This window comes from Propithecus coquereli, unplaced genomic scaffold (genome assembly GCF_000956105.1).
Source record: "Propithecus coquereli isolate 6110/MARCELLA unplaced genomic scaffold, Pcoq_1.0 Scaffold3, whole genome shotgun sequence".
In the NCBI taxonomy this organism is placed as follows: domain Eukaryota; kingdom Metazoa; phylum Chordata; class Mammalia; order Primates; family Indriidae; genus Propithecus; species Propithecus coquereli.
The window spans coordinates 13378318-13393222 of NW_012148618.1; the positions used below are offsets into that span (position 1 = coordinate 13378318).

Genomic DNA, 14905 nt, shown 5'->3' on the forward strand with positions numbered 1-14905 from the left:
CTAACAGCTTATATAATAACTCTGCCAACTCACTAACAAATCCCCAGGTCTGGGAAGCTGACCTTCACTCCAAAGCTATGAGAGATCTCCTGTGACCACCATAGCTTCTGCCCTGTAGCATTGTACTAAGGAAACTCATGAGAGCAGACAGAACAGAAACTGCCCCACAACATCAGTGGGTTCTCTGTAATATTTGTAAGGCCTTTAATTTAGAAAGGGGTCCCAACTTTATTACCAGAGAAGGAGTAATTGTACAATGAGGAAAACTCCCTTTGTTATGAAGTTGTAGAGATTTTAGCCATTTCAGAGATGTGGAATCCTCTACCATATAATTTTCTTGCCCAAATTCAAAATATGGGCTAGAATCATCAACAGTTCTGTGTTCTCTATCCCTGTCCCCATCCTCAACTTCTATAACTTCTATGATAGTTCTGGCGGCAGTATACTTAGTTCATCTCTCTTAGCTGCACAGATGAGACAGTTAGCCTTTCTTTAAAACCTAGTGCTGATTCTTATACCACCCATTTTTCTGGAGGAATTTGCCCCCTTGCTTAGCATCTTTGATATCTTTGAGTTCTCAGCTCATGGTACGCCCAAAGTCATAGGTCCTCTACTGCTGATCGAGGTCTCCCATATTATATATCCTTTTGTAGCCTAGTTTGATAGCTGTTCATGGGAATAAATGAGGCAGCACTAATTTCTTTCCTGGAGAGCCACCCACTTTTTGCATATGGTCTAACAGCCTGACACTCAGCCTAACTCCTCTATTCAGGGTTAGCAGAAACAATTGGCTCCAGGAAATGCAGCGCGTCCACCAGAGGCCTTCCAGGAGTCTTTAGGCCTTCCACCAAATGTCAGGAGTCTTCCTGTCTCATTTTTCCTGTCATTTTCTCATTTTCCTTCCTGTTTCCATTGTGCTTAACCCCAGAGAGTTGTAATTGTTCATGGTCAAGGCAAGAATCCCGATCCATTCTTGAGGAGGCTGAGTATATTGAGCGCCTAAACAATCCGCTGGCATGAAAACACGTGCTGAGGCAAAGTAAATGAGACAAAATTACCCTGAATGTCAGTGGTGGGCCAAAATGAAATTTCTCAACACAGCCTGATACTAGTTAATGGTGGATGCCCACACATACCCTTTTACACTACTATGGATTAGTTTCCTTTTTTGGATCCTGAAAATGTGAGGGACAATGCTGTTCAGGTCAGGTGCCAGGGGCCCAGCAGATCTGAATGCCTTCAAAGGACAAGAAGCCACAGTCCCAGAAGAACTACAGGATCTCAGCACAAGGCAGCACCTGGCCCCGAAGGAAGCTGAGGAGCCCAATAAGTGAGGACAAATAATCTGGGATGTCAGCAACATAGCTCCCAAGACTGAGAACCTTGAGGACCCCTTGGAACAGACTGCATGTTCAGGTATTGGAAATATCGGAGCCGCAGAGGAACTTTGCATGCTCTGATCTCAGGCAAATGCATGCAAATGTATATTTTGGAAGATCACCCTGTAATTCTGGGCTGAACTCTATCTTAATGTCTTCCTTGTCATGAGGAGTTGAGAGGACTAATAGAGACTTAAGGTTTCATGCCCTCTGTCAATCTGGTAAGGACCATAATCTCTAAAGTTGTCTGTACCTTATATCCAGTTCATTGCATAATCAAAGAGCCTTGATTAAAGGTTATTTCTGGGATGAGATGGGTGTTTCAAGGGGATTGCACATTAGGATATGGCATGAGTGTGGTCCAAAAATTTAAAACAAGCTGCATACATCCACTGATTCAGAATGATAGTTTTTTATTTCAGGTTCAGAGAGAGCCCAGAGTCTAAGAGGATCATATTTAGCTCACAGCTGCAGTTCTCAAATTGCACTGATGAGGCAGATTCTGACAAACCCAGCACTCTTAGTGCCTGCCTGCCTCCACACCTTTAAAAATCCTTAAAGTGGTAACTTCGGATTTGTCAAGATTTGTTGTTAATTTTTGAAATCCATCCTCCCAATTCCCTTCCCCTAATCTGCCTCTTAAACAACCAGGAAGTACAACTAAGCCTCATTCAGCATTGTCTTAGTCTGCTCAGGCTGCCATAACCAAATAAAGTAGACTGGGTGGCTTAAACAACAGACGTTTATTTTTCACAGTTCTTAAGGCTAGAAATTCCAAGATCAAGGTCCCAGCAGATTCACTGTCTGGTGAGGGGCCTCCTCCTGGTTTGTAGATGGCCGCCTTCTTGCTGTCCCCTCACATGGTGGAAAGAGAGAGAGTGGGAGTGGGAGAGGAGAGGGAGGAGGGGGGGAGAGAGAGAGAGAAAGAGACAAAGAGAGAGAGAACACGCAGCCTCTCTGGTCTTTTCTTATAAAGAAAAGACCCAATCTCACCTGAAGACTCTGCTCTCGTGACCTCATCTAAACCTAATTACCTCCCAAAGGCCCCATCTCCAAATACCATCACATTTAGCGTCAATACGCAAATTTTGGCGAGACACAGTTCAGTCCATAGCAAACATGATGTTTCTGGAACATGGATATATTATAGAACAAGCTGAAGTGTTGACCTATGTGCTGTCAGAAGGTCGGGACATCCAGGCTTTGAAGAAGGCTGGTTACAGATTCAGATGCATAAGTTTTCTCACATAGGGTCCCAATGCTTATTCATGATGACAGAATAATCAGGTAGATATTTGGTAAAGAAGCTCCTAAAAGAAAATCTAAAAAGAAAGTCATCAGGAAATTGTTAACTGCTTTTTTAGAACTCATTTTTTTCCCCCTACTATTATCAATTTTCTATCTTTAGTGAAAATTTGACCTGGCTTGAGAAACAGAGAAGATCTGGTCATATGACCTCACCACAGGGAAATGTATGCTGTCTTTTGAGTCTAGCTAAAAAGCACTGCTAGACCTCGAAGCAGGTCTTTGTCTTCAAACTACTTTATATTGCTAATTTTGATGCTTTCTCATGATACGGATGACCATTTAGCAACGTACTTATTTTTGTTTGCAGCCTGTTTGCCAGGTTTTACCAGAGACAACACTGCCAGCAGGTTCTCCAAGGATACAAGGATATTCTGTGAGCACCTCCATGAAGTTGCCACTTGCTTCTTCATCAAAGCCTGATAAAAATGAGGCTTTGCCCAACCAGCCACCTCCTCAGCAGATGAGGCACAGCTACCACTTGTTATCCAGTACTGTTTCTGCAGAAATGGCCAGGAACAGGCAGCTAATTTGGGAACTGGCTAAACAGTCAGAAGCATACCTGGACGGGCTAATTGTCCTTGGGGAACAGGCCAATGCCCAGAGTGAGGTTGCCAGTGTTCTATGTAGAGAATCAGTACTTGCAATAAACCAATTGGCTGCAACTGTGGAAGGTACCATTAGTGCCCTTCAGCAATTTAATGAACTCTTAGACCATTGTCTAGATTCTGGGAGGTCTTGATGAACAGCTGGGAGAGACGGTTACTCACTTTTCTAGGGTTTTTAGGTTAATTCTTCTTTGTATGCTAGTGGAGAGACCTGGTATCAGAGGAAAAACAAGATCAACCCATCAAGGAGGAATTGATGGAGTCATAATTTCCCTTAACACCCACTACCATTTAAATATGTGTTCTAGGGCTGTTCTGTTAACTCTGTTACAGTCTATGCTAGTTGTGATCCCCAGTTTGGGGTGAATAAAAAGGTTTTTTTTAATTGTGATCAATCCTCTGCTTAAATATGCAGACAAAGCTATTTCTACCACCATGATCTTTACAAAGTGTCTGATATTTTTGCCCATGTGGCCATAAAAAAACTAGACTTATGGATAAAATACTACCAGGTTTTAATTGTTATTATTGAGTATGGAAGAAATAAGATAGGAAAAGGAATTAATACTCTTTCCTAAACTGTGAGAGGTGTGGGCTTCTGAGTAAAGGTATATGAAGAACCAAGTGGAGACTTGTAGTACTAAAAGGAACTTCCAAAATACATTCTTTTCTCTGAGGATTTATCTCAGTTCTGTGTAAGTGAACATTTACACATCGTAAAAAAAAAAATTTAAGAGAGGAGTCTGACTTGTTGCCCGAGCTTGAGTGTAGCGGCTGTTCCCAGGCACAGTCATCATACACTACAGCTTCAAACTCCTGGGCTCAAGCTCTCTTCCCACCCCAGCTCCCTCCCCCAGCCCGTAGCTGGGATTGCCACGTGTTACCATGCCCTAGCTCATCTTAAATATTTCTAAGGGAACAAAACACACGCTCTCTCACCTCATTTTAAATGTCCATTTAAAATGTTTAGGTGTATGTTTATTCACTTATTTTACATAAATCGATCTGGCAGCAATTTGAGCGTAACTACTTATATTATCTAAGGATTAATACCAAATTCTCAATTTAAGCAATCCACCTTCTGTAATTTATCTTCTTAATGTATTAATATTTTTTTCATTGTCACTTCCAATCACCACTAATAGAAGGAAGAGATTTGGTAGTTTATTTGCATATTATTTGTTTATAAATATCCAAACAGGTCCCTAGCAAATGAGAACAGGAACATCTAGAAATTCTTAATATTTTAGGTAGAAGAATATAAAATTTATGTCCAGACTTTTTGAAAGAGCAAGGTTTTGGTGGAAGAATTAGGCAAGAACTGGCAGTTAAGCCGCAAGGAAGTGGCTTTTAAACTGTCATCCACAGAGCCCCTAGGTTTCCATGGAGATACCTCAGGACTCAATACAGGGAGGGGAGGAGACTTTCAGGTGGGGGCAGTGAGCCACTCCCCACTGTCTTCAACCCAAATGGCTTTACTTACTAGACTTCTGGGAGTCTGCTGACCTTTAAAAAAAATTAAGCTGATAGAGAAAAACTACATGAGCCAGATCATAGAAGCAAATGTATGCTAAGGTCTAAGGAAAGTTTGTGTCTGGACCATGAAAGCTATATTGGTGATAGTAAGAGATAAGGATGAATCTGGATGTTGGCATTAAAACAGGCCACTCTATTGGAAATATTTGCTAGCTAAGGTAAGTTAAAATTTAAATGGAGCTTTAACTCTTATTTATACGTAAGGTCATCATGGTAAAAGCAAGGTTATTGCTACCTCCTCACACACAATTAAGATTTTTTTTTCCTGGGCTGTGCAGCCTTAAGAACAGAACATACAGAGAAGTCTTTGGTTTAAAACAATTTTTTTAAGAAAAAACTATTTTACTAAAAATAGGAAGATCTCTGAGTGCATAACTACATGCAATTTGTTAATCATATGTAGGCAGACAACCTATGTGGTCTCTGCTTACGATGTTCTTGCCCATTTTTGCCTACCCAAAATCCTACTAATCCCTGAAGGCCCTGCTTAAGTCCTTCCTCCTTCAAGGAGACATCACAGAACTCCTCACTTTACAGTCATTAATATTCCTCTTCCTTATTCTCCCACAGCACTGTTCTTGTCCTTCTGTCTCAGCACTTATCTTGGAATGCTTTATGTTAACTTTGTATCTACTCTAAATTGCAGTCTGCCCAAGAGTTCAGTCATCACAATATTAGATGCCAAATAAACGATAACTGAATTGAATTTGAGAGAGCAGTGGAAATATATGTCTAACTAGGAAGAGAATATATAATATACAGGATTTCAGCTTTTGTTTGTACTTGGACACATTTTCAAATGTTAAAATTCATATAGGACACTCTAGCAAAAGAACATTAAACATGTAAGTAAGAATTACAATATGATCATTACTACATCATAACCCTGTCTTAGAATATCTGTAAAAGCATCCACAGCCATAGCACTGTTTACCTGGTCACTCTTCAGTATCGTGTCACTGTTTAACTGCCCTGACTGCTCTCTATATTCCCAAGAGGCTAAATCACAGTAACATCTTTTTATTTTTCGTGCTGGCTTATTACTCTCCATACTTTCTATGTCTTACTTATACCAGATTGTACCTTTTCTACACTATGTCACAAAACCTACCCAGCTTACCTCAATTTAGCAGACATAATAGTAACAATACAGGTGCCCAGCTATAACCAAAATTTGTCATCACACTTCATGAAGAATTTGCAATAGACTAGTGTGGCATGGCATACCAGTTGAAAAGCACTGTCTTAAAATATTTTTCTGATCTAGATGCCTCATTTTGTAGCCTGAATCCAGCCATTTCTATTCTCCTGGAGTTTTGTTGTTTTGTGTTTTATTTTTCAAATTCTGTATTCTCTTCATAGTTCTATGTTGTTTCTATCTCCCATTGTGGGCAGAATTTTATGTAAATTCCCAAGCCTCTTGAAAAAGTTCCCCTACGCCTTGTTACCAGCTGTAGAAGAATCAATCCCAGCTTGATATTAGTGCAGCAAGTCTCATTTCATTCACCATGAAAGAACTCCGATGATTATCGTTTTACTCTCAATTCTTTTCTCTTCTGTAGCCTACTACCCTTGATCTTTCTTCATTCAGCTGGAATCTAGTTACTCTGGTTTTAACACCCAAACTCTTATTCTTAACATATCTCTAGTTTATCATAGATACAGTAGCCATATGTCCCAATTTTCCAAGGCCAGTTTCAGTTTATGCCTGTCATCCAGTGTAATTATTAATAGAGACTCCTTTCACTCTAAAGATCCTGGTTTAGACAATTATATGTTTGTTTACCTAGCCAAAGAACACATAAAAGGTATTTGTTGTTGCTACCACAGGTATAGCTGAGCAAGTACATGTTAATACATAGATCGGGGAGCTTTTTCTTTTTACTATTAACATTGTTATCCAATTTGTTTTGCCTATCATAATTTACACAAATACTTTTCTCATTATTATAATTTGTGTAAAATGGACCATCACTGGAGTAACCTGTTGAAGCTAATCTCATGATTCTATTTCCAGGTTCCTCTCCTGGCTGAAGTTTATGGTATAGAAGGAAACATTTTCAGGCTTAAAATTAATGAAGAGACTCCCCTGAAACCTAGGTATGAAGTTCCTGATGTCCTCACAAGCAAGCCAGGCACTGTAAGGTAAGCCAAGGTGTAAGGTATCTTAGATACAGCCTCAATATGTTCTTTTATCATAACTTGAGTAGCAGGTTTTGTATGTGCCTCCTATTTTGTCTTTTCAAAGCTACAATGATTTGCAGAGTTAGTATTCAGTTACTTGGGGATAAGTTTATCTATTTTCTATGGATATTCTGTTTTTTCTTCATCCACTATTTGACTCAGCAGCACTTGATAATGGGGAGAAGCAGAACTTTGATACCTACTCTCCTTATCATAAAGAAATTGGTTTATTTAGCCAGACTTCAGGAGCAAGTAGAAGGAAAGCTGCTTAATTTACTAACTCAGATTAGCAGCAGGGCTCTAGAGATCTAATATACTAGCCAAACTCCCATGCTTATAGTAATTTATACAGTTAGACTGACTCATTTTTAATTAAGTTTATTCTCAGAAGTCTAACGTGTCATTTTACTTAGAGTCGGAAATAAATTAATAATCAGTGTCTAGGTGAAAAAAAATCTTTGGGGACTAAAGCATTTTTCAAGTGCCTACAAAAATCTTTTTCAGCTATCATACTTTCCAGTGATATTTCAACTCAGTTTTGCCTGTTGGTTTCTGTTATTTTTTCATATTATTTCACTAAGGGAATATAAGATTGTGCCAGATGCTTTACTTTTTAATTTTTTATTCATTTATTTATTTTTGATTTTTATATTTTTTTATTTTATTTATTTATTTATTTATTTTTGAGACAGAGTCTCACTCTGTTGCCCAGGCTAGAGTGCCGTGGCATCAGCTTAGCTCACAGCAACCTCAAACTCCTGGGCTCAAGCAATCGTACTGCCTCAGTCTCCCGAGTAGCTGGGACTACAGGCGTGTGCCACCATGCCTGGCTAATTTTTTCTATATATTTTTAGTTGTCCAGCTAATTTCTTTCTCTTTTTGGTAGAGACGGGATCTCGCTCTTGCTCAGGCTGGTCTCGATCTCCTGAGCTGAAACCATCCACCCACCTTGGCCTCCCAGGGCGCTGGGATTATAAGCGTGAGCCACTGCGCCTGGCCTATTTTTGATTTTTAGAGATAGGGTCTCACTCTGTCACCCAGGCTGGATTACAGTGGCATTATAATAGCTCACTGCAGTCTTGAATTCCTAGGCTCAAGCAATAGGACTATAGGTGTGTGCTACCACCCCCAGCTAATTTTTTTTATTTGTATTTTTTATAGAGACATGGGTGTTGCTATATTGCCCAGGCTGATCTCAAACTCTTGGCCTCAACTAATCCTCCCATCTTGGCCTCCCAAAGCATTGGAATTATAAGCATGAGTCACCACACAGGTCCAGATGCTTTAATTTTCATTATATTAAGCTGGGCACAGTGGCTTATCCTGTAATCCCAGTGATTCAGGAGGCTGAGGCAGGAGGATCAGTGGAGCCTAGGAGTTCAAAACCAGCCTGGGCAACATAGCAAGACCCCATCTCTAAAAAAGAAAGAAAGAGAGAGAAGCAGAAGAAAGAAAGAAAGGGGGGAAAGAGGAACATTAGCTGGGTGTGGTGGCACATGCCTGTGCTCCCAGCACCTTGGGAGGCAGATCACTTAAGCCCAGGAGTTCCAGGTTACAGTAAGCTATGATGATGCCACTATCCTCCAGCCTGGGCAACAGAGTGAGACCCTGTCTCTACAAAAAAAGAAAAAAGAAAAAAATTAAGAACTTAGGAAACAGGAATTAAAGAGACTATTCTCAAGGCTTTTGCAGTTTGACAATTGTATCAATGCATATATATAACCACTTAGTCACAATGTATTATTTCTTATTATCCTGGAAGATTCACTTGGCTAGTAGATCCTTCAACATTTTTACATCTGTGTTCGTAAGTACAATTAGTCTGTAATTTTCTTTTTCTGTGCTTTCTTTGCCATGTTTTAGGGTCAGAGTGATATTAGCTTTGTATTGTAAATATGGTATATTAGTTCTGCTTCTGTTCCAACTTCTTTCTAGAGGGCCTTTGGCTACTACAGTAACTAGAAAGCTAAAAACTCTATTTCTCCATTTCCCTGACTCCCTTGTAGCTAAAATTTCTGATGTAATTCAGTTTCCACAAATCAGATGCACTTATAGAAATCTTGATTTCAGAATTGAGATCCCCATTGTGCTTCTGTGGATTTGGCAGCTATAGAGTAGCTCTAAGGCCATTAATTAGGACCACAGTTTCCTGGTCTCTGGATTACAGCTAAGGTGGCATGATCCTAAAGCCCAGCAGTTGCTACTGTGACTTCTGATTACCCTTCCTGATCCTGGCTGAGCTAGAAGGTCCACTGGCCATACAATTATCCAGTATTGTTCTAGGGGTCATTACTGGACACCCAGCCTAGAACCTACTACCTCAACCCTTCCCATGATGTTGTAAGCAACTAATTCTGTATATTAAGGAATTTGCTTTCTGCTTAAAATAGCCAGAGTTGTTTCTGTTATCTACAATCGAGCTCTGGTTGATACAGTAGTTGGTGTCAGAAGTGAGTGTAAGCAAGAACCCCTCAAGGATGGGAATATGAGACTGGCTGGCTGACCTAGCTGGATTTAAAGGCAATGAGAACCTAGTTACCAAAAGAGAATGGGATACTAGTGTTATAGGCTGACTTGTATTGTGTCCTCCCAAAATTCATATGTTGAAGCCCTAATCCCCAATACCTTAGAATTTGACTATATTTAGAGATAGAGAAACAGGGCCTTTAAAGAAGTAATTAAGCTAAAATGGGGTCATTAGAGTAGGCTCTAATCCATCATGACTGGTGTCCTTATAAGAAGAGGAGATTAGGGTACACACACATAGACAGAGAGACAACTCCGTTGAGGACACAGCGAGAAGGCAGCCATCTGCAAGCCAAGGAGATAGGACTCACAAGAAACAAACCTGCCAACACACCTTCATCTCAGACTTCTAGCCTCCAGAATTGTGGGGAAATAAACTTCTGATGTTTAAGTCACCTAGTCTGTGGTATTTTGTTTTGATAGCTCTACCATACTAATACAACTGGTAATAGACCATGACGTTCCATGGCAGAGTTACTTAAATTAGTACCAGTGGTTAACTAAAAATAAAGTGCTTATTGAAAGCAGACCAAGTGGTAGAGCCATACCACGTTATGATTGTCATGCATAATTCAAAACTCTGAGGTAGCCTAGCTGCTATTAGCTTCACTGAAGAGCTGAAAGAAAACAATAGTTTCAGGGCTTTAAATTCTTAGCTCAAGGTATTGTCAGAAAACCAATAAGGGCCAGCCATGGTGGCTCATGCCTGTAATCCTAGCACTCTGGGAGACCAAGGCAGGAGGATCGCTTGAGCTCAGGAGTTCGAGACCAGCCTGAGCAAGAGTGAGACCCCATCTCTACTAAAAATAGAAAAAATTAGCCGGGCATGGTGGTGTGTGCCTATAGTCCCAGCTACTCGGGAGATTGAGGCAGGAGGATCACTTAAGCCCAGGAGTTTGAGGTTGCTGTGAGCTAGGCTGATGCCACGGCACTCTAGCCTAGGCAACAGAGTGAGACTCTGTCTCAAAAACAAACAAAAAAAAAGAAAACCAATACATTTCTATGACAATCCTAAGAGACTCTCATATCTCTTGTAGCTTCAGGGTACTTGTAGCTGAAAATAAGATAAAGAGTTTGATACTGCAGTATGCTGAATTAGACCATAAATTGAATTCACAGCCTCATCAGGTCTGTGACTCCTCAAAATTGAATAGCAACATTTGGGAAGATTTGGGTAATTCTAAATGCTCAAATCTCAACATTTCACTGAGCCTCCCATTCCAGCAGAAGCAGCTCCTCCCATAAAAGCAGGTTGAAGCTGATCTTGCCTTGCTTGGGTACCATGTGTTGACCTCACCTAAGAGATACCTACAAAGGGATTCCAATGCTCCTTCTGCCTCATCCCTACCATCCTTCACTGCCTCCAGGCCCACTCTCAGAGTCAGATCCCAACATGCCCAGAGAGCCAATTACAGTCAAAACCAGGAGGAGAAGGTATGCATGCCTAAAGAATTCTAAGATTTTATAATGGCAAGAACCTGGGAAATATGCATGGAAATGGTTTCTGGGGTCCCAGAACAGAAGAAAGGAACTTAATTTTAGATCACGCTAAATTTATTGACACAGGTACATGTACCACAGAATATAGATTTGATATGCTAACTTGGGTAGCTGAGAGTGGTTCTAATTGTTTGCTTAGCTGGTTAGCTATAATCTGAACCTCAGCTACGGATTCTTCTGGATGAAGCTGAGATACCAAAAATTCCTAGGCACAGTGTAGAAGAAACGATCCATAGAGTTAGGGAGATAAAGATGTTGAAGTGGATTTGTCATATGCAATCAGCTCATCTAGCCTTAACTGTTTCCTCAAGAGGATCCAGAAGATACCCCCTTCATTGAGAAATACATTAGAGAGGGAACACTGGGAAAGCATTGTAGTAAATGCCTTCCTATTGTGGGCTGGAGATAATGGTTGAAAATGATGCTATTAAAAGGGACTCTCGCCTGTAATACTAGCTCTCTGGGAGGCCGAGGCGGGCGGATTGTTTGAGCTCAGGAGTTCGAGACCAGCCTGAGCAAGAGCGAGACCCCGTCTCTACTAAAAAAAATAGAAAGAAATTATCTGAACAACTAAAAATATATAGAAAAAATTAGCCGGGCATGGTGGCGTGTGCCTGTAGTCCCAGCTACTCGGGAGGCTGAGGCAGTACGATCGCTTGAGCCCAGGAGTTTGAGGTTGCTGTGAGCTAGACTAATGCCACAGCACTCACTCTAGCCAGGGCAAAAGAGTGAGACTCTGTCTCAAAAAAAAAAAAAAAAGGGACTCTCGGATTTCAGAGGAGATAATAAGACTCCAGGTAGAAGAGACAAAGTAGCAACATTTAGTTGTCAGAGACAGGCAAACATAATTCCATTACATGCAATAGGGCCCATGTAGTACTCAAAATGCTTTAACCCTCAGGGCAGTGAACAATTTACTGTTTGGTCCATTAGACTGAAATAGATGGACTAAAGTCCTATTTGATAGAATAATCAAAATAACTCTATCTAGGTTTGATGAACGGTGAGACACAGCCTCTCAGCCAACTCTGGAGTTGGTTTTCAGATCCCAAGCATCTTGTTTGAAGGAGAGGCCTAGAATCATGGAGAAGAACTGAAAAGACATAATAAGAACATAAACTATCTCTTCTTACCTCCCTTAAAGAGCCTGTGACCATTTATCAGAGTGACTATGCACTGGAGAAAAGGAAATGTCTAGACCTTTGAGGGATTTTAAGTGCTAGTTCTGAGCTTGCGTAATTTTCTGAGGATCCAAAATATCCTATCAGTGAACATGTCAAATTGGAGGCTGATAGGACTTAGGGGATAAATAGATGAATAAAAATTTGGCTTGGTTCCATCCCACCATGGACCCAATCTGTGTTATTTCCACAGTTTTTGAGGATATTGTTGGAATGAGAAAGAAAAACAATGTTTAGATTCAATGCACCAAAGTATTACTAGACTTTCCAGATTGAAGTAATGATGATGATGATTATAGCTAACATTTATTGAATGTTTTTTTTATGGGTCAGGCATTGTGCAAAGTGCTTTACATGCATGATCTCATTTAATTCTCTCCAAAAATTCTATTTGTTGTGCTTTTATTATTTCCACTTCACAGATAAGGAAACTGAGAGCAACAAAGGTTGGATAACTTTGTTATCCAAAATTAGAAAGTATATGGCAGAGTTATGCTCAATCTGAGCTGTCTGACACCAAAGCCTGTGCTTCATTAATGGTTCTCTACTGCCTTATTTATGCTACGTCACATAAATACTGATTTGCTAGTTGATTACTTGGAATTGCAGATCGCATAGAGCCATGTAAACCTACAGCAATTTATTTTTCTCTTCCTGCTTTGTTTTCTAGGCTGATTTCATGCTCAGGGGATGCAGGCGATCTAGTATTGGCAGATGGAAAAGGAGACCTGAAGTGTCATATCACAGCAAACCCATTCAAGGTAGACCTGGTGTCTGAAGAAGAGGTTGTGATAAGCATCAATTCCCTGGGCCAATTATACTTTGAGCACCTACAGATTCCTCACAAACAAAGGTATTTCTGCACATTACTTGATATATAACGACCTTTAGAAAACCTGAATATCAATTGCCTAAATAGAAAACATATCATCATAGAACATTAGTTTGCCTTATTTACTGTAAATCGTTCTGAGAAATTTCATCTTTTCAGCTGTGAAGGTGCATATAGGGTTTATGACAAAAATGATTCCTAAACTTTTGCAAATGTTCCATTCTTAACATTGCTATGTGTGGCGATGGCATTCTCTATCCTCCACACCCTTCTGAAAAAGCATTCTGTTGACTTGACAAATGTTAACGTGAGCTAGTGTGCTTTCGTAATTTCACTTACTGCCTTACAATAACATGAATGACCCTAGACTTTAATAGTTGTCCAGGAATTTTCTGGGACCATCCATTTGATCAAGGCGGTTTGTGTGGGGAGGTCACATGAATTGGGAGGTGGTGCTAAGGAGATTCTTCTTATATTTTTATCAATATTGTTTTGACATCTTCCAATATATAGTTCTTTCTATTTTTATCATAATAGTGAACATGTTATATGGTCTATATATAGAAAGCATTCAACATCATTATTCCAATATAGTGATTTTTTCTAAGTTTTAACTTGTTTCTATTTTAAAATTTTAGTATTAAAAATACCTGATTTTCTTATCTCAGAACTAATATTTGTCCATCGTAGGCAAGTTAGAAAATATTAAAAAGAGCCAGGCGCGGTGGCTCACGCCTGTAATCCTAGCTCTCTGGGAGGCCGAGGCGGGCGGATTGTTTGAGCTCAGGAGTTCGAGCCTGAGCAAGAGCGAGACCCCGTCTCTACTAAAAAAAATAGAAAGAAATTATCTGAACAACTAAAAATATATAGAAAAAATTAGCCGGGCATGCCTGTAGTCCCAGCTACTCGGGAGGCTGAGGCAGAAGGATTGCTTGAGCCCAGGAGTTTGAGGTTGCTGTGAGCTGGGATGATGCCACGGCACTCTAGCTTGGGCAACACAGTGAGACTCTGTCTCAAAAAAAAAAAAAAAAAGAAAATATTAAAAAGAAGCAAATTTAAAATACCTATAATCCCACCACCTACTTTGTTAGTGCCTTATGAATATTCTTTAAGTACTTTATTTTACTAAAAAAATACTAATAATAGCATAATAAATACCTGTGTACCCAGGTTCTTTATATTTGAAACCTTTTTATTTTATAAATCCCATTATTTTGTTTTCTTTCAGAGGTGATATCTAAGTTCGTCCTTTTTAATTAATTAATTTATTTAGAATAGTCACATGGTACAAAGGAGTATATAGTAAAAAGTCTCCCTCACCCTTTGTCCTTTAGCTGCCCAGTTCCCATCCTTGAAAGTAATCAATGTTTCCAGTTTTTCGTGGATTAGATTCTTTCAGAGACAGGTCATGCCTATACATTTCATATATTCTATCTTTTCCTTTCCTGACACAAGTGGTGCCACCTTTACACATTATTTTGCACCTTCCTTTTTTTTTAACAATGTGATAGTTCCTAATTTCTTTAAAGCAGCTCCCTCGTTTCTATTATACTAGTATGATTGCAACATGATTCATTGAATAAATTCCGTATTGATGGACTTGAAAGTTGTTTCTAATCTTGTTTTACAACGAATTACTTTATGAATAACCTTGAATATATGTCATTTGCATATATGCAAATATATCCATAGGATAGCATCATAAAAGTATAGTTGCTGATCAAATGGTTTATGCATTTGTAATTTTAATAGATGTTGCCAAATTGCCTTCCATAGAGATTGTTCTAGTTTATATTTCTACCACTTATATTTATATTTGTGTTAGGAAAACTGGATTATCCAACTGGAAAAAAA

The 14905-nt window shown here is 39.5% G+C and overlaps 1 protein-coding gene across 1 annotated transcript in view; it reads left to right on the plus strand.

Annotated features, from left to right (window-relative positions):
• Nucleotides 1-14905, plus strand: part of GANC (glucosidase, alpha; neutral C) — a 61103-nt gene that overhangs the window by 4467 nt on the left and 41731 nt on the right. Inside the window, exons 4-5 of the mRNA XM_012649331.1 lie at nt 6846-6973; nt 12890-13072. Of these exons, the coding sequence (XP_012504785.1) occupies nt 6846-6973; nt 12890-13072 (311 nt within the window). The remainder of the gene's footprint in view (nt 1-6845; nt 6974-12889; nt 13073-14905) is intronic.